We start from the raw sequence: 20,197 nt of genomic DNA on the forward strand, positions 1-20,197 counted from the left end.
CTGCTGCAGGCGAATAACTTTCTTAAATCCATCTAGGAGTTACAGTTTGAGTCAAATAAAAATCAAAATATTGTAATTAACAAATTGTTGTTGGCTAATGTCACCTACCTCACGCAGTGATCCGAATCCCATCTCTCTCTCTCTCTCTCTCTCTCTCTCTCTCTCTCTCTCTCAACCGAAGTCTCGATCCACACGTGAATAAATTACCATATTAAGTAGCCATGTGCTCACTGTTTCGTGGAGTGAATACAGTAGCAATCAATTACCATACTAAGTAGTATGTGCGCTGTTGTCTATGTTATGTAGACTTAAAACTTTGAAGCGTTTTTTTTTTTATTGGTGAAATTTTTACTGGGGCACTACAGATCAACAGTGGGGCACGTGCCCCAGAGAAATATGTCTGGCGACGCCCCTGGTGTGTATGTACCCTGCTTCTTGCCCGAAGTCAGCTAGGATAGGCTCCAGCTTTATGCAAACCTGGTGAGAATAAGCAGTATAGAAATGGATTGATGGATTTAGTGTAGTGCTTCTCAATTATATTCCTGCTACACCTCCCAAATCAGTACGAAACATTTAAATTAGACAAAGGGACAAGCGGTAGAAAATGGATGGATGTATACAGTATATTTCAGGGGTCACAGACACGCGGTCTGTGAGCCAATTGCGGCCCGAGAGACGTTATTTTGCTGCCCCCACCTTAATATGAAAGTTTATTGTTATGCGGCCCGCAAGTTTTATATGAATGGCGCTTGACAGCGTTGTGTTATTTGGGTCCAAAATGGCTCTTTCAACATTCTGGGTTGCCTACAACTGCGTTAGTGGAAAAGCGGCAAATGAGTGAAAGAGAAGGAGACGTTGCCATGGAGACAAGGGTTTTTTTACGTGCCTGGCTGTAGTCACACCGCGACACCTGTCCGTCAGTAATAACAGTCCCCGATAACCTGGACCAATTCAAACCGTTATTTGTTTTTTTATTGTTTAATTTGAATTGCCTCACACGATGAACACTACATATATTTCTATATGACGCCGGATAACACTCCGGGAGCCGTCACATTTTGCGCTCGCTATCCCAGTACTTTCCCGGCGATTATCCGCCGACCGCCTTGTTGCTGTAGGGAGGAAAAGCGGAACGACACACATTGTGGAAATAACATTATTCTCCGTGCGTCCAATAAATACAAATATATTCCACAACCCCAAACATGTCTTTTTCAAAGCCAGCAGTGAAGAGAAAAGTTAGTGATGAGCAAAGAAAATCCCAGGAGAAATGTGGGATGCAATATTTTTTTGTTGAGCACAGGGGCACCACGACGTGTCTTATTTGCACAGAGAATGTTGCGGTGCACAAGTAATACAATTTGAAATGTCATTATACAACTACACATGCTGAGGAACATGCAACATTTTTTTTTGGGGCGGTTTAGCTCGGTTGGTAGAGCGGCCGTGCCAGCAACTGGAGGGTTGCAGGTTCGATTCCCACTTCCGCCATCCCAGTATCTGCCATTGTGTCCTTGGGCAAGACACTTTACCCACCTGCTCCCAGTGCCACCCACCCCACACTGGTTTGAATGTAACTTAGATATTGGGTTTCACTATGTAAAGCGCTTTGAGTCACTAGAGAAAAAGCGCTATATAAATATAATTCACTTCACTTCACTTTTTTAAATCTTTTCTTGCGGCCCGGCCTCACCCTGACTCTGCGTCCAGTGACCCCCAGGTAAATTGAGTTTGAGACCCATGGTATATTTCAAATGAATTCAAATATGTTTGAATGAAAAAGCATTTAATCCAAATGCATGTATGTCCTTTTTCTGTCAGCCTAATCCTATCTTCACATGCTCCCTATGTTAAGAAGGTACTGAGAATTCACACATTCAAAATTGCTATGCACTCATGGAGCAATCTCAACCTCTTTTCCAATTAAAACCCTCTTTTTTTGTCCATCAGCAACAGTTTTTTTGTAATTGGGATCCCTAGAAGTGAAGAAAATGTTAATTTAAACCATTGAGGCATTGAGGAGATATTTTTAAAACAATTTTGCCGTCTTCTGAACGACCCGTTGGAGATTTGCCATTAATTGTCAAAAAGTGATTTTATTAGGTCAGCAGATGTCGGCATACATGCCACTGGACAACAGTGGAACAAAGTTGGCTTTATAAAGTCATGCAATTATGTGTATTACCTGGACGCCCAAGTTGCAGAAGATATTTCTTAGCAGCAGAATTTTTTTCAGAAATATTTCACTATTCCCCAAGTTTTATTTATAACCAGACACATGTCCAAAATCTTGGAGAGTACTTAAGGCAGCCAGGACTGAGACAGAGATGTCCGAGACATATACAGGAAGGTAATCTGCATGGATAGAGACTTTCACCTGCACATTATGTCTACATATGCCTGCAATTAGCTCGTTGGGATGAAGGGCTATTGACAGAGGTTCAATGGAAAGAGCAAAAAGCAAAGGGCTCATGGAAGGGCCCTGCCGTGTAGAACGGTAACGTCAAATATATTCGAAATTAAGTATTTGTCCTGACCGAGGCCTCAGAAGATAAATATATGATGTATATATCCACCAATAGGTTTTCAACTCATAGTGTGTTCAATCTACATAATCAAGACTGTTAAAGTGAAACTTTGCATGATTCAGACACTGTTGCTAATGGTGATTCTTTGAGGATTCATTATTTCGTACATTGTGTTTATTCTGCTTAAAAAAGTTTATTCCTTGGACAGCCTTAAATATAATATTATTCTAACCTAAACCCTTTTATTTATTAACCACAATACAATCAACTGGTGTCTGTCCAGTTAAAAAAATACTTTTAGATTATATTACACTACATAGTACTATATTAATTAATTAATAAGAAGTATAGATATATTGCATTAACTATCCAGCACTCCAATTTGTATGATTTGCATGATAAGACTAAGGTTAAAAAAACAGAAAAATCATCTTAATAAGTTAGTCGTTAGGTTTCAAGAATCAAAGTAATTGTAATAAATGTCAGGCCACTGAGGGCCCAACGTTAGTATTAGCCTATAGTTTAAAAAAAACAACACTTTGTTGAAGTCATTCTGTTTTATTGCTTTATGACAATACAGTCATGTATACAGCAGAACTGTTTTGTTTGATAGCTGTGGTTAATATTTGAAGTTTTGTATAAAGATACTTGTAACTAAGGATGGGTACCTTTTACATTTGAACCTATGCAGTGCTAATTACTGCACTTTTGTGTGTGTGTACATTTAGTGACAAAGTTTGATAGTAACATTTAACAATAAGCTGGTAATGAAATATGTGCTGTCCAGTTGTCACATCTTTTTTCTTACACTTTTGAGTATCATTTTGTTTGTCTTGGGTGTGTGGCAGTACTCAGAAAGTAGTCTTTGCTATTAAGTTGAACGTGGCATTCTAGTCTTTTGTTGAGTCCTACAAAGTGTTTATACTCTAAGTAATTCACTTATTACACACCAGCTGTTTGGTTGTAAACGTGCATCTTAGTTTAGTGTCGATTACCAAAGTTAAAGGTGTTGAAATCACCATTCAAAATGTTAATCAGTAACATGTATATGGCATATCCAATTAGTAACATGTATATGGCATATCCAATTAGCATCAAACTAGCGCAAATTGAAAAAAATGGAGTCTTGCTTTGAAATTTTTTCTATCAAGTATGCTTGCTTTGTTGGCATGGAAAATTACTACTTAGACAGTCTGTTATGAATATGTCTGTTTGCCTGCCAAGTGTTTGAGACGGTGCTGAGTTTGCAACCAGTCGTCCATCATGCGTAACATTGGTATTGATAAATGGTACCATTTGATTTTTAGATGAACCATTACCTGGGAGTATCAACAAACTTTGGTTGCGACCAATAAAACTTCCAAATTCGGTACCCATCCCTACTTGTAACAGAAAACAATCATTATGTATAGTTTTTATATTTACGACAATATATTTAATGTTTGCAGGTTGCAAGCTGTAACAATGACTACATGACTAACATCGGTACCTCGGTGTTTGTACGCCTTTCCTTTTATATGATTCGGTTTCCAACCAAAATTTTCCTCAAAATTTTGCTCTGGTTTTCGTACACCATGTAGGCTATCATACAACCAAACATGGGCTGTAACAAACAAATCCACCCATGAGTGACATTGTTTCTGAGCTTTTTTAAGTAATAGCAACTTAAAATTAATCCACCCAGGTACCAAAAAAGTTGCAATGTGTGAGACACTATTGAGTTCAAGGAAGAACTTGAAGCAAAGTGCAAATTCTTTTCTAACAAGAGTTTACAATAAAGGTAAAACTGAAATGTAAATATTGTTTATGAATACATTTCATTCATCATTTATTTGTATATTTTACATTATTTTTTGCATGTTAAACCTGATTTGTGTTCATATTAATTGGATTTACATTTTTTCCGATGGGAAAATTTGATTCATCTTTTAGAACGGACGACTAACAAAAACCGAGGTACCACTGTACTCTAATGTCGTTTTTCGGTTATTTTTTTATAGTGCAGAGCATATATGCCTAAAAACCAGCAGTTTTAGGATCTAATCCTTATGAACGCCATTGGTGTCGTCCAGGGGGTTGATTTTGAAGTTGTCAGGTCGAAGTTTCATGATGCTGGTTTTCAGAGAGTACCACCATCCCCGCCAGGTGTACCAAACCACGCCATCGTCAGTCAGCCCACTGTAGTACCCACCGGGGTAGTACTGGCCATTCAGATGGGCTGAGTGGCACCTGGGGAATAGCAGTAGAACAGATAGATATAATGACAATTGATAATAATAATAATAATAATAATAATAATAATAATTAGATTTATATCGCGCTTTTCTATTGTTATATACTCAAAGCGCTCACAGAGAAGTGGTAATCCATCATTCATTCACACCTGGTGGTGGTAAGCTACATCTGTAGCCACAGCTGCCCTGGGGTAGACTGACGGAAGCGTGGCTGCCAGTTTGCGCCTACGGCCCCTCCGACCACCACCAATCATTCATTCATCATTCATTCACCAGTGTGAGCGGCACCGGGGGCAAGGGTGAAGTGTCCTGCCCAAGGACACAACGGCAGCGATTTGGATGTCAATAGGTGGGAAGCGAAACTGCAACCCTCAGGTTTGTGGCATGGCTGCTCTACCCACTACGCCATGCCGTCCCGTTAGTGATTGATAGATGTGCAAATTTGACATACTTGTTGAACCACCAGCCTCCTTTATCTTCTTGTGCACAGTTGCCTCGGTAGTTGTCGTTGTCTTTGTCATATGTGCTGAATGGAACTCCCTGATGACTGGCCCACTTGGACACGTCAACCTGGTAGTTCCCAGACAGAGCGTCTCCCGCCGTGCCACTATATGCTCCAAAGGTGAGTCGGTAGAAATCCTGCAAAGGAGAGAAGCTGATCAGGTGAATCTGCATTGAATATGTACAACACCAGCATTTAGTTGGCATTATCTTGGAGCGTACCCAACTGTTTTTGGGCAAGAGGCAAGGAAAATAACCTGGGTAGTGACGTTGTTACTCACACCTTTTCATCTGCCACTTTAAAGTTCCTATACTCAGCGTCACGTCGGGTACCGTCAAAGTCTTCCAAATGAATTCTCAGTGTGTAATTGCCTGGAACCAAACACACAATTACCATACATTAGAGCAGTGGTTCTAACTTTTTTTCACCAAGTACCACCTCAGAAATATACTTGTCTCTCCAAGGACCAGCAAAATGACCAACATTAGCATAGTAGGCCGAAGTATTTATTAAAAACAATGCAGATGTTTCATTTAACAAGTATATTTAATATTTTTGGCCACTTCAACTTTACACACAGTTTGAACAGTAACACAGCGTTTGAATATTTATTTAAGTGATTCTTTGGTGTACCTCTAGATCGGGGGTCAGAACTCGTGGCTGCATGCGGTTCTTTAGTCCCGCCCTAGTGGCTCCCTGGAGCATTTTGAGAAAAAGATTGAAAATGGAAAAAGATGGGGGAAATAATTTTTGTTGTTTTTTGTTTGAGGATATGACACAAACCTTCCCAATTGTTAGAAAGCCCACTTTTTAATATGTTTGTGTGTATGCTTCACTGATGGGCGTATTTGGTGAACATCGTTTTGTTCTACTTGTTTTGGCGGATCTTGAACTCACCATAGTGTGGACTGTGACAATTGTTTACATGTAAAATTTTCCACTCCTTTGTTGTCTCATTTTGTCCAACAAAAGTTTCATACTGTGCGTGAATGCACAAAAGTCTGCTTTGTTGATGTTATTGACTTGTTGGAGTGCTAATCAGACATATTTGGTCAGTGCATGACTGCAAGCTAATCAATACTAACAGGTTATTCAGGCTAGCTGTGTGTAAATATTGCATCATTATTCCTCATTAATAAGTATATTTTAGCTCATTTAATATCCTTGACTCTTATCCTCTTTGTATGTATTTAGTTTTCATGTCTCATGACACATTATCTGTTTTTAATATTGGCTCCATGTCAGATACTTGTTTGTGTGCCATGTTGTTCCAGACCACAGCCAACATTACCTAGCTTGCCAAAAATTTTAATAAATCTATTAAAAGAAGACAGCCCGACGTTTCATTTAATTTGAACACACACATATATACCTTTGACCATTAAAAGCTAGAAATTTCCAGGCGTTATCTGACCTTCTGCATAGCCTGTGATTTACTAATGGTTTCTAATGATGTAAAAATGTGTAGGATAAATATTGCATTTGAACATTTCTGTCAACGAAGATTTGCTTCAGCCTGCGACACAAAGTCATTTTGATAGTAGGCTATTATAGCTAATATAGACACGTTATGTTTTGCCTTCATTATTAGACTTGTATACGGCTTTTCATTTTTTGCAGCTCCAGACAGATTTTTTATTTTTGGTCCAATATGGCTCTTTCAACGTTTTGGGTTGCCGACCCCTGCCGTAGATGGAGCCCGTACTACAGATTGAATTAGATTGCATTAGATCATTGAACGGGATCTCACCCACACCATTCATCTCTCTACCACCCTGACCCACGGAAATTGGGGTTGGCACGAATTGGGAAGCACACAAGACGCAGGACTCGACACCAAAGGAAATCGGGGCATTTGAAGAATACTTTTTATACGCATACTATTTTTCCAGAAGGGGGCGACATCTGTGTCGGTGCATAAACACAGTCACGGACCGAGGGAAGACTGGAAGATTGGACCTTGTGGAAGAGTGCTACGATTATTACAAACTAGCACCAGTGAGGGGTGACACTTAAAGAAGACCTATTATGCAAAAACCTATTTTCTTACTCATTGGACAGGTTTTTGTGTATTTGGGATGTGCATTCGTCCTGAAAATTTTACTAATGAATACATTGCAGATATATCCATTAAAGACAAGCAAATCAAAATTTGCCCCAACCAAGTGGGATGTTTTTCCCATTTGTGATATCACCTTATGTGGTAGAAATTCCCACAAAGTGCTTTACGCAAGTCCGCCATCCATTCTTCTTGTGGGGCAGACTGGCTCGTACATGCACATGCATTCTCAGCTGTTGCCATTTCTAATACAAAGTAGCATAGCTCCGTTGGTAGAGTGGCCGTGCCAGCAACTTGAGGGTTGCAGGTTCAATTCCCGCTTCCGCCATCCTAGTCACTGCCGTTGTGTCCTTGGGCAAAACACTTTACCCACCTGCTCCCAGTGCCACCCACACTGGTTTAAATGTAACTTAGATATTGGGTTTCACTATGTAAAGCGCTTTGAGTCACTAGAGAAAAGCGCTATATAAATATAATTCACTTGTCTTCACACTTCTAACTTCTATCTGCTTCCGCTATGGAAGCACTAAAAACTACTAAATGTCTGGTAATGAGAAGACGAAGTTGAAGTGGAGGTATATAAGTAAGACCGCCCACAAAACGGCGCATCCTTAGGATACAGTCATAAAGCGGTTTGAAGATGGTCCGTAAAACATAATCTATGTACAATTTTGACCAAAATTAAATGTAGACCTCATTTAAGTGTTTTACATGTCGAAAATAAAACATATTATGACCCCTTTTAGTCATGTGCACATGTGGTCAGGTACTGAGTGGTGACCTCAGCCACCATAAAACATTTCGAATGGTTAAGAGAATGTTGAAGGTCAAGGTGATCATGTTGCGTTCAATGCCCCAACCCATCATGAAAAAAATTAAGGATGATCGGACAATGTGGAAGGTAGTTACGACAGTGATACATTTCCACCAATTAAAGGATATTTTACCACCTGGGGCCTCATGTATTAAGCTCGCTTACGCACAATAACCTGACATGCTAACTTTTTCACGGCAAAGTTGAGACGTATCAAAACTGATGTTGATGTGGAAGTGTGCGGTGTCTCACGCCACTCACACTCAATTTTACAGGCCGGGGATACTTTGGCGACACACACAGAGGTGGTCGTTTGAGTGGTCGGAGGAATGACCCGCTTTTGTGTCAAGTATGGTTGCGAGTGCAAGAGGCTCTCCTGCATCATAATAATAAATTGAATAATAAAAAAAAAGTTAAAGCTGGTGGCTACTTTGTTAGGTGCAGCTGAAAAACAATATAAACAAGAAATAATGTCTTAAAAATGAACACACAACTTCCAGTAAAAACAGCAATGCCACAGTTTAGCTCACTGAAAATGCGGTATGATTTTAGTTATCAAGAGAGTCATTCCACCAAATCAGTGCCATTTTATATTCAACTGATGGCCAAATCCGGCCCAGGAATGACACCATACAATTACACGTACACATAATGAGGCGTTCCTCAAGGCATGTCTTTAAGTCCTCCCGTTTTTGGCTGGTACAAATTGTTTATTGATTTACTGTCGCTATAGCTTGTTTACTTCAGATGCAGTCAGTCATTTGCTGAACTTCTTTAGTTAAACTAGTAGTGTTGGTCAAGGTTCCTTCCATTTTAGGTCCTCTCTTTTAAATCATTAAGGCTATTTATTGGTGGCCTGCCAGTTTAGTTTAAACAAATCTTGTGAGACTCACATTTTTGCAGAAAGTCCTTAAAAATAGCAGACCACTTCTGTAACTCAGACAAAGTTATTATACCAACATTTAAGACGTTTCTACGGAATATACAATACAAGACATGGCGAAAGGAAAAGTCTACCACCCTCCTCCACCAGTCTTTAGCTTTCAATATCTTTGCTACAGATGTATAGTATTGTTACTTTGGTTAATTATATCATGTATAATTATCTTATAGGATTGGAAGTAGAATGTGTTTGTATTTGGCCACATAATCTTTTTAAAATATTTTTCTACTAAGGTCAAAGTGCAAAGGTACATAAACGGCACTGAAGAGAGTATCCACAGGAGATTGGGAATCCCATAAGAATGTAGGTGTCAGGAGGAAGATTAAAGACATTAGCAACACCCGGTAGAAGGTCCACAGATAGGGACAGAAGATAGGGTTTGGAGGTCACCTGATTTAAACTAATCATAGGAATAATGACAAGAAAAGATAAACAGAGTGGGTCAAGATTAGACCCACAAGGAGAGGAGGTCTACTAGAAATGGTAGTTAAACACAAGTGTTCCAACAGGACAGTAGAATGAAGAGATTCGGCACACTGCTTTTAGTACAGCTGCAGCTCTAGTCCGAGGCTCGCTGAAACAGATAAATATTTTTGTTCGACGATTCCTCTTGGCGTCTCCTTGGCTCACCACCCATCAGACAACCACCAAATATACAACATTACCTAAAACATTGTTTTTTTTATATTTAAATGTTGTTCAATCACTGTCGTGTATTTGGTGTCAACATGCTATTAGCATTAATGCTATGTGGTTGTATTTAATGTTTTTCTAATTCTATGCTAAAACTCACCCCCGTTACTCGAATAGTCATCTCCAAGTTGGAAAATTTTGTACCAAAAATGAAATAAGGTTGCTTGAGATGGGCCAATAAACATTTGGAGTAGTTCAAAATGTGTATCGTCAGATTTAGCGTTGGAACAAGACAAACATGTAAGTTACATGTGTTAACATGTATTGAGAGCTAAAACAAGCAAATGGTATGGTTTCAGTGGGATGGTCCAAAAAATATCAGAAGTTGCATACTTAAACAGGGTAAAGAAAAGTGTGTGTACATACAGTAGGACACGATCAAGACCTACCGTGTGCAGTGATGTCATGCAGGTTGTCATTACCAAGCCAAAACTCTCCAAGGTCTGCGGCCATGTTTCCAAAGCCACTTTTATATTCCACCCATGATCTGATAGACAGACAGATGATTTAATGATTGATGATGTAGCCGTTGTAACGGTACAGGCACTCTTCATTCTACTTTTTGGTATGGAACGTTATTTTAGCGTCAAAACTTTTGGGTGAGAAACAAGGTATACGAAACCTTTATTTACTAAAAATAGAATAATATATACAGTTTAAACTCTTGCTGTTGCATTGTTACACCTTCATAAGAAATGCTGTAAACCAGACATCTCTGGTTTGATCACTTTTTCTATGACTCTCGGCATATTAAATGGTAAATGGTTATACTTGTATAGCGCTTTTCCACCCCTTTTTAAGGAGCCCAAAGCGCTTTGACAGTATTTCCACATTCACCCATTCACACACACATTCACACACTGATGGCGGGAACTGCCATACAAGGCGCTAACCAGGACCCATCAGGAGAAAGGGTGAAGTGTCTTGCCCAAGGACACAATGGACGTGACTAGGTTGGTAGAATTTGGGAATTGAACCAGTAACCCTCAGGTTGCTGGCACAGCCACTCTCCCAACTTCGCCACGCAGTCCCCATATTACAAGAATACAATGAATTTGGTCTAAATGAGAAATATAATTTGATAATGCAGTGGTACCTTTGTTAACATTCCGGAAGTGACGATGTTAGCCAAAACATACTTTAACCAAAGCAAGTTTCCTCATTGAAAACAATGTACATAAACCAAAATAATCTGTTCTACACAAACACATTTGTTCGCACAAAACACTGTAAATATAGAGCAGTTACAGCTTGACATGCAGGAACATTGTCGAATAACTTTGAAAAGAACAAATTAACATTTTAACCTTTACTGGACAAACAGTGAAGAATAGAGAGTGGAAAGATAACTACATTCAAAGACAACTTTTCATTATCTTCAATAGTTTTTAATTTCTGTTTTGTCAACACCTTCTCTCTGATTGGAAAACATTAATTTCCTTTGGTTGTTCTTTCTTTACCAGGAGGGCACTTTCTGTTGACGCAGACTTCCTGCAATTCCTAGTGAGATTGGCCACTCGAACACCTTTTGCGATGATTACATTCTGGAATTTGACAGAAGTTTTCACCCTCTTTGTCAAATTACTGTCACATAAAACTTTCTTTCGGTCCCTCCAAGATTTCACCAGCTTTATTTTGGGATTTTTGCGGCCTAAAAGGGCTGAATTTGAGGCAGCTTTTTTAGAAAATTATATTTAAAGTTGTAAAGTTTTGAGGTTTATGTTTGTCCAACATGAAATCAACTTGTGATTTTATGAATTTGAAAATATCAATTTTTTAAGTGTTCGTGGTTACCTTAACCTAAAACAAAAGATTTTTACCAAAACAACTTTACTGTATTGATGTTTTACTAGTTCTACAAAGGACTTAAAAATAGACACTAAACGGCAGTAAAAGCACATATATAGAGCTCACTGTCAATATTACTGTACTGTTTTAAACTATTCATCCATTTTTTACCGCTTGTCCCTTTCAAGGTCGTGGGGGGTGCTGGATCCTATCCTAGCTGCACTTGGGTGGAAGGCTGTGTACCCCCTGGACAAGTCTCCACCTCATCGCAGGGCCAACAAAGATAGACAGACAACATTCACACTCACATTCACACACTAGGGCCAATTTAGTGTTGCCAATCAACCTAAAGGCTTCTTTTTTGTCCGCTGTCTGCTCTGTCGTCCACAAATTGCAGACATTCTCCGTATATGTTTTCCTCTTGAAAAGGGTTTGTCGATTCTAAATATACCATGAATTTAATAACGTGGACCCCGACTTAAAACAGTTGAAAAACCTATTCGGCTGTTACCATTTAGTGGTCAATTGTACGGAATATGTACTAAACTGTGCAATCTACTAATAAAAGTATCAATCAATCAATCAATCAATATTAATTTATGTTCCAACACGGTTAGGGACCCTCTTGAAAACGAGATGCTGCATCTCGGTTGGCTATCCCAAATGAATTTAATTGAACACATTTACACCCGCGCGTTAAAGTGCATTTGTGAACTGTTGAGAGTGATTCATAGCACTAATTTTCTTGATAAATGAGAGACGATCAGAGGTGTGCACGTGGTGGTTGTCAGGGCTACCAAACTTGCCGGCTTCGTTCTTGTTTGTTAAATAAGTTAAATGAATAACTACTACTTGATGTAAATAAGTTACAGCAATACCTTTGTTGCCTAAATCACAATATAGAAAAACATGTATAACTGCCAAAAAGGAGATGAGTTAAAGGGGTGACTTGAGGAGCACCTCATTTATGTAAATCACAAGTTTGGTCCCCAGTGTTTTATGTTTCTTAGCAAGGTTGAAATGTCAATGAAAGGATCTGCCAATGTGTTTAGAGTGCTCCAAGATCTTCTATACAACAGGAGCACTGTAGTGTTTTAAGTTATTTGCAACAAAAATGTTCTGGTGTCATTCCCAGCCGGATTTGGCCCCCGGGCCACCAGTTGAATCGTGCTGTCATACACAATCTAACATCAGACTTTAACAGACGAACCTGGTAAAATTCTCTGCTCCGTTGATGCGTCTTTGCACCACCGTCCAACCGCCTCCGTCACTCATATCACAGAACACCCTGACTGCAGCAGTGGAGCCATGAGGGTGGATGTTGTAGTACCCACTGGACTTGAGGCCAGAAGTGTACAGTTGAGAGCAGTCTGCCAACACACGTATGTCAAAAGTAGCTCTTATTAGATGGATTGCACAGCTTTTCAACTTTGTCTTGTGGCCGGGACCTTGTTGCTGAGCTTGGAGAGTCTGGTCCACCCCGGTATTTGGCTCGTTGCCAGCTTGGTTGAACAGTCGCAGTCTGTGCTGGAGGAGTTGTTGCTCACGAAGCCGACTTTCTAGAAACTTCTCTTGCTCCCTCAGACGAGTCACTTCCTCGTTGCATTGGTCTAATGCCTGCAGAATAGGAATGAACAGCAGAAATGTTTCATCAGTACACTTGGAATCAAGCAGACGATCTAGATCAGGGGTTCCCAAACTACTGCCCGCGTCCAAAATCTGGCCCGTGGGTAGTACTGAGTAAAAAAAAATTAATATACATATGCATATATATGTATATATATATATATATATATATATATATATATATATATATATATATATATATATATATATGTGTGTGTTTATACATATATATATATATATATATATATATATATATATATATATATATATATATATATATATTATATATTTAGGGGCGGCATGGCGTAGTGGGTAGAGTAGAGCGGCCATGCCAGAAACCTGAGGGTTGCAGGTTCGCTCCCCGCCTATTGACATCCAAATCGCTGCCGTTGTGTCCTTGGGATGGACACTTCATCCTTGCCCCCGGTGCCGCTCACACTGGTGAATGAATGATAGGTGTTGGTCGGAGGGGCCGTAGGCGCAAACTGGCAGCCACGCTTCCGTCAGTCTACCCCAGGGCAGCTGTGGCTACAGATGTAGCTTACCACCACCAGGTGTGAATGAATGATGGGTTCCCACTTCTCTGTGAGCGCTTTGAGTATCTATTAATAGAAAATATAAATCTAATCAATTTTATACCTGTATATATATATATATATATATATATATATATATATATATATATATATATCGACGGTAACGATACCAAGTACAAGAACCGTATTTAATCGATACTACAATGTTTACATCAATATTTTTAATTATGACATCCTTCCTCCATTTTTCTATTTACAAACTCGTGAAATACATCCCTGGAAACAGGAGGTCTTTAAGTATTACCAATGTACGACCCTGTAACTACGGTAATTAACATTGGATCGAATTGCAACTGCAAGCAAAATTTACTACATAATACTTGCAAATAGAAAAGAGAAAACAAGATTAAAGGGGAACATTATCACCAGACCTATGTAAGCGTCAATATATACCTTGATGTTGCAGAAAAAAGACCATATATTTTTTTAACCGATTTCTGAACCATAAATGGGTGAATTTAAACGCCTTTCTATTAATCGCTCTCGGAGCGATGACGTCAGAACGTGGCGTCACCTCGGTAGTCAACGCCATTTTCTCCACCACATTACACGCAGCAAGTCAAATCAGCTCTGTTATTTTCCGTTTTTTCGACTGTTTTCGGGTACCTTGGAGATATCATGCCTCGTCGGAGTGTTGTCAGAGGGTGTAACAACACGATCAGGGACGGATTCAAGTTGATTTACATAGAATGTGCATCGATTAGCACGGTATGCTAATCGATGCTAACATGTTATTTAGGCTAGCTGTATGTACATATTGCAGCATTATGCCTCATTTGTAGCTATATTTAAAGAAAATGGCGGCGCGCATGGACGTGACGTTTCAGGCTCTCCCCTTAGGTGCATTGTTTTTATTGTTTTTATATAGTTTATTACTAGCCCAGTCAGCAAATTGCTGGGCGAAGGTTATGTACAGCCGAAACGATTTGTTGGAGATTGGATTGCGGTCTGAGCAGACTATTTCGGTGGATTTTACAAGCCGACACAACATCCCAGAGGAGTTAGCACGTAGCCCTGGAGCTCCATGGCTACTGTGCCCGGCGAGGGGGAGGCGGAGGCGAAGACGCCGTGGCCGAAGGGGCGGCGTGTTAGCCAGACTAAAAATGAACCCAAACAGACCACCGATACCAAGTCTATTCCTGGCTAATGCGAGGTCGCTCGCTCCTCATGGTGAAGAGGACAAGATGGACGAGGTGAGGCGCCGTGTAGCACAAAACACTGTGATGGACAGCTGCGCCCTATTGTTTACGGAAACCTGGCTAACGTCCTCAATACCCGACGCTAGCATGGAGCTAACCGGTCACACAGCACACAGACAGGACAGAAACGCAGTGTCTTCCGGCAAGCGGCGTGGGGGTGGACTGCTAACCTACCTAAACAACAAGTGGACTTCTGATTCAAAAGTAGTTAACAGCCACTGTTCCCAAGATCTGGAATATTTTACAGTTAAATGCCGACCCTTCCATCTAGCCAGGGAGCACTCTGCTGTCCTGATCACAAACGTGTATATAGCTCCCGATGCTAACGCTAGCACGGCGCTAGCTCTGTTGCACGATACAATCAGTGCACAACAGAACAAATATCCCGACGGCATCCACATCATAGCGGGGGACTTTAATCATGTCGACCTGAAAAAAGTGCTCCCCAAACTTCACCAGCATGTGAAGTGTGCTACGAGGGGAGCTAACACACTGGACAAAGTCTATTCCAACATAAAAAAAGGATATAGAGCCAAACAACTTCCCCAATTAGGCAAGTCTGAACACATATCCCTGCTCCTTTTGCCAGCTTACACACCAATAAGAAAAAGTGCTCCTATCACAACCAAAACGGTCAAAACATGGCCGGAGGGAGCCATGGAACAGCTGCAGGACTGCTTTGATACAACAGACTGGTCAGTTTTTGAAAACCCAGACTTGGAGCAGTACACAGAAGCAGTCCTGGGGTACATCAAACACTGCATAGACACTGTCACAGTGGACAAGCGCATCCGAGTCTACCCCAACAGGAAGCCCTGGATGACAAAAACAGTCCAGGGCTTACTCAAAGAGAGAGACAGTGCCTTCAAAGCGCAGGACCTGGCACTCTACAGTGCTGCCAGAGCCAATCTGAAGAGAGGCATCAGAGAGGCAAAAGCCGAACATAGGAGGAAAATGGAAGCCCACCTGCAGAGCAACAACACCAAGGAGGTATGGAAAGGAATAAAAGACATGACCAACTTCAGACCCAGTAACCCTTCGGCTGACGGCGACGCCTCTCGAGCGGGGGAGTTAAACAGCTTCTTCGCCCGATTTGAGAGAAAAACACCTGCAGCCGTCACAACAGTTCCACCCAACACCCACAGCAGCTGCACCCTTATACTGGAGGAGCATGAGGTGAGACGCACGCTGAAGGCAGTGAACCCGAGGAAGGCTACGGGCCCAGATGGAGTCCCGGGACAGGTACTAAGAGACTGTGCAGACCAGCTGGCCGGAGTATTTACGAAGATCTTCACCCAGTCCCTCTCCCAGGCCGTCATCCCATCATGCCTGAAGACCTCCACAATAATCCCGGTGCCGAAGAAGAACTCTGTCAGATGTCTGAATGACTACCGTCCAGTTGCACTTACACCAAGAGCTATGAAGTGCTTCGAGAAGCTGGTACGGACCCATATCACCTCAGTCCTCCCTCCCGAGCTCGACCCACACCAGTTTGCCTACAGAGCCAACAGGTCCACAGAGGACGCCATCGCCACAGCCCTACACTCCTCCCTGGGTCACCTGGAGACGGGGGGAAGCTACGTGCGGCTGCTTTTTGTGGATTATAGCTCGGCATTTAACACCATTATTCCTGATAGACTGGTGTCCAAACTGTCAGACCTGGGTCTCTCGAACTCCATCTACATGTGGATTAAGGACTTCTTATCCAACCGCCCCCAGAGGGTGCAGTTGGGTCGCCACATGTCATCAAGCCTGCACCTCAGTACCGGCTCTCCACAAGGCTGCGTGCTGAGCCCCCTTCTCTACTCCATCTACACATACGACTGCACACCTGCCCACTCCAGCAACTCCATCATCAAATTTGCGGATGACACCACCGTAGTGGGGCTCATCTCGGAGGGAGACGAGGCTGCATATCGGGATGAGGTGGAGAAGCTGTCGGATTGGTGAAAAGTCAACAACCTGGCCCTGAACACCTCCAAGACCAAGGAGCTGGTCATAGACTTCAGGAGGAAAAAAACGGACATCCTGCCCCTGATCATCAGTGGTGACTGTGTGGAGAGGGTCTCCGACTTCCGCTCCCTGGGAGTCCACCTGGCCAACGACCTATCCTGGAGCACCAACAGCACGGCTACCATCAAGAAGGCACACCAGAGACTGCACTTCCTGAGAATACTCAGGAACAACCACCTCTCACAGGAACTGCTGGTGTCCTTCTACCGGTGCTCCATTGAGAGCATCCTGACCTACTGCATCTGCGTGTGGTTCAGCAGCTGCACGGCCGCAGAGAGAACGGCGCTCCAGAGAGTCATAAAGACCGCCCAGAAGTTAATCGGATGCCCCCTCCCCCCCCTGGCTGACCTGTACAGCTCCCGCTGTCTCAGGAAAGCACAGAGCATCCTGAAAGACCCATTCCACCCCGGGCACAGCCACCTGGAACTGCTACCCTCAGGCAGACGCTACAGGGTGCTAAAAGCGAGCACCAATAGACTAAAAAATAGCTTTTACCCAAGAGCCATAGTAGCACTAAACAGGCACTGAGTGTCCATATGTCCATCATGTCCTCATGTGTAATGTTTAAATGTTTTTCTATTTTTTTGGACTACAATGTGAAATAATGTTTTATGTATGTATACATAGATACATCTGTCATCTCTATCTTTTTTTTTTAAATTTATTTTTTATTTATTTATTTATTTTTTTTAATTTATACTACCATATTGTATATGCACCTTAGGAGGAGCTGCTCCAATTTCGTTGTTCTTTGAACCTGTTCATTGCAATAATGACAATAAAACTCTATTCTATCTATTCTATTCTATTCTATTCTATATTTACATCCAGCCTTTCTCTCCACCCACATTTAATGCCAAACAAACACTTACCAATCGACGGATTTAAGTTGCTCCAGTGTCAAGAGATGCGCAAGTCCCTTGTTTGGTTTTTACCGGCAATGCTACGACAGAGATGGCACAGAGATGGCAAGAATGTCTGGATATCCTTCGACACTCAAAACAGATGCATTCACAACGATAAAGTCAACGAAATCACAAAGGTGAGTTTTGTCGATGTTGTTGACTTATGTGCTAATCAGACATATTTGGTCGCGGCATGACTGCCAGCTAATCGATGCTAACATGCTATTTAGGCTAGCTGTATGTACATTTGAAACTATATTTACATCCAGCGTTTCCTTCCACCCACATTTAATGCGAAACAAACACTTACCAATCGACGGATTTAAGTTGATCCAGTGTCACAAGATGCGAAACTTCCGATCGTTGGTCTGCACATTTTACCGGCGATGCTAAGGCAGACATGCATTGCCGAATAGCGTCAATAGCTATTCGCTCAATAACTTCAGTTTTTTTCTTCAATTTCGTTTTTGCTATCTGCCTCCATACTCCAACCATCCGTTTCAATGCATGCGTAATCTGTTGAATCGCTTAAGCCGCTGAAATCCGAGTCTGAATCCGAGCTAATGTCGCTATATCTTGCTGTGCTATCCACCAGTTGTTTGTATTGGCATCGCTATGTGACGTCACAGGAAAGTGGAGAGTGGCTTCGCAAAATGTTGAAAAAAACTTTGAAAAATAAAATAAGCCACTGGGAACTGATTTTTATTGGTTTTTAACCCTTCTGAAATTGTGATTATGATTCCCTTTAACAACTGGAGAGGAACTTTATCATTATCAACTCTGTTTTGAATGTTAAATTGAAAATATATTTTATATTAAACAGCACGGTGCACAGGGGTTAGTGCGTCTGCCTCACAATACGGAGGTCCTGGGTTTGATCTTGCTCTCGGGATCTTTCTGTGTGGAATTTGCATGTTCTCCCTGTGACTGCATGGGTTCCCTCCGGGTGCTCCGGCTTCCTCCCACCTCCAAAGACATGCACCTGGGGATAGGTTTATTGGCAACACTAAATTGGCCCCAGTGTGTAGATGTGAGTGTGAATGTTGTCTGTCTATCTGTGTTGGCCCTGTAATGAGGTGGCCGCCTTCCACCCGATTGTAGCTGAGATAGGTTTCAGCGCCCCCCACAACCCCCAAGGGAAAAAGCGGTAAAAAAATGGATGGATGCATGGATTAAACAATTATCATTTAATCCTATACCCTTAATTTATTCAACACATGAACATGCACAAAAGTACTGATAATTGGTACCTTTGCATGCAGATATGTATTTCCAGCTACCAAGAATGGGTTCGGATGTGAAAGTTACCCATCTCTACTTCCAAGTTAAAAAACAACAACTTGTAGTTTGGATTCAAAACCAGTCTTGGAACTTTTCTGACGTACCTGGCACATTGAGAATACTAAGACACACAGAAGGTAAAAGATGAAGTCTTAGACTTACACAGAGGGAATAAAAGCAAACCGCAATGACTGTCAGACGTGAGACCAGTAGTCCTAGTAAATCAGCCATCCTCTTCTTAGCGTCTTGTAAATAGATTCTGAACCATAGAAGCGGACCGAGCGCTTCACAGTCTTCGGTTCTTTAGGATCTTGCCAAGACCAGGCGGGTACAAAACAAACCTGCGGCCAAGACGCTGACCTGCTTGTGTAGAGTCAAAAACATTTTAGGTATGCAGAAAATATTAAGAACAGATGCAAACCTTTCACACTCCCCAGAAAAGGTTTGGTTGTTATGTGTTTGAATTCTCGAAGTGTTGTAAAATGATGTAAAAAGTACTGTTTAGCATACTGTCTGTCTTTTTTTATGGTTATTGTATTGTATTTGTTCTACCAGTAAGTGTAGTAGCTCTTTAGCATGTGTCCATTTTGTCCACCGTGCAGTAATAGTTTAATTGGTTCTGTGAGTTCAATTTGTACCTCCAAAAACACGTATTACGAAAAAGCGTCACCCAAATTGAATGATTTGAAGTTAGTTTTATTGAGCTGGGCCCCCCTTACATAGCACCATTTGATCATGTAACATGTCTTCTATGAAGAAAAACAAACTTTTAGATAACAAATATATGAAAATAATAAGATAGAATGTAGTACAAACATATACAGCAGTTTTATGAGGTAATGTATTAATTATGTACTACATTTACCTTGGAGAGTGAATTTCTACAGTTTCGCCTTCCAGCTGTTTCGCCGTCTAACATGCCATCAGCAGCTTCTCCAAATTTTCCTGGGTAAATGTCTGCTTTTTAGATATTATTTTATTGGGCCGCTCGTCGGGACCCAGGATGGACCGCTCGT

General features: G+C 41.3%; 1 protein-coding gene across 1 annotated transcript; it reads right to left on the bottom strand.

The window, feature by feature from the left end:
• Positions 1-2,076: 2,076 nt before the first annotated feature.
• fgl1 (fibrinogen-like 1) lies at positions 2,077-19,558 on the bottom strand. Its single transcript, XM_061901507.1, has 7 exons — positions 19,344-19,558; positions 13,010-13,178; positions 12,772-12,931; positions 10,163-10,260; positions 5,547-5,635; positions 5,214-5,401; positions 2,077-4,757 (listed from the first exon to the last, which is right to left on the bottom strand). Exons 1-7 carry the CDS (start codon positions 19,410-19,412, stop codon positions 4,568-4,570), a joined length of 963 nt encoding a protein of 320 aa, XP_061757491.1. The 5' UTR covers positions 19,413-19,558; the 3' UTR covers positions 2,077-4,567.
• Positions 19,559-20,197: the final 639 nt, after the last annotated feature.

This window comes from Nerophis ophidion, linkage group LG05 (genome assembly GCF_033978795.1).
Source record: "Nerophis ophidion isolate RoL-2023_Sa linkage group LG05, RoL_Noph_v1.0, whole genome shotgun sequence".
Classification (NCBI taxonomy): Eukaryota; Metazoa; Chordata; class Actinopteri; order Syngnathiformes; family Syngnathidae; genus Nerophis; species Nerophis ophidion.

What these genes read in the sequence shown, in the direction of transcription:
- fgl1 (XM_061901507.1), bottom strand. Translation starts at nt 19,412, where the DNA reads ATGGCTGATTTACTAGGACTACTGGTCTCACGTCTGACAGTCATTGCG. An exon ending in GCATGACATCACTGCACACG is followed by an intron (nt 5,636 to 10,162) that starts GTAGGTCTTGAT and finishes GTTTGGTTCCAG; the next exon opens with GCAATTACACACTGAGAATT. An exon ending in TTAAAGTGGCAGATGAAAAG is followed by an intron (nt 5,402 to 5,546) that starts GTGTGAGTAACA and finishes TCTCCTTTGCAG; the next exon opens with GATTTCTACCGACTCACCTT.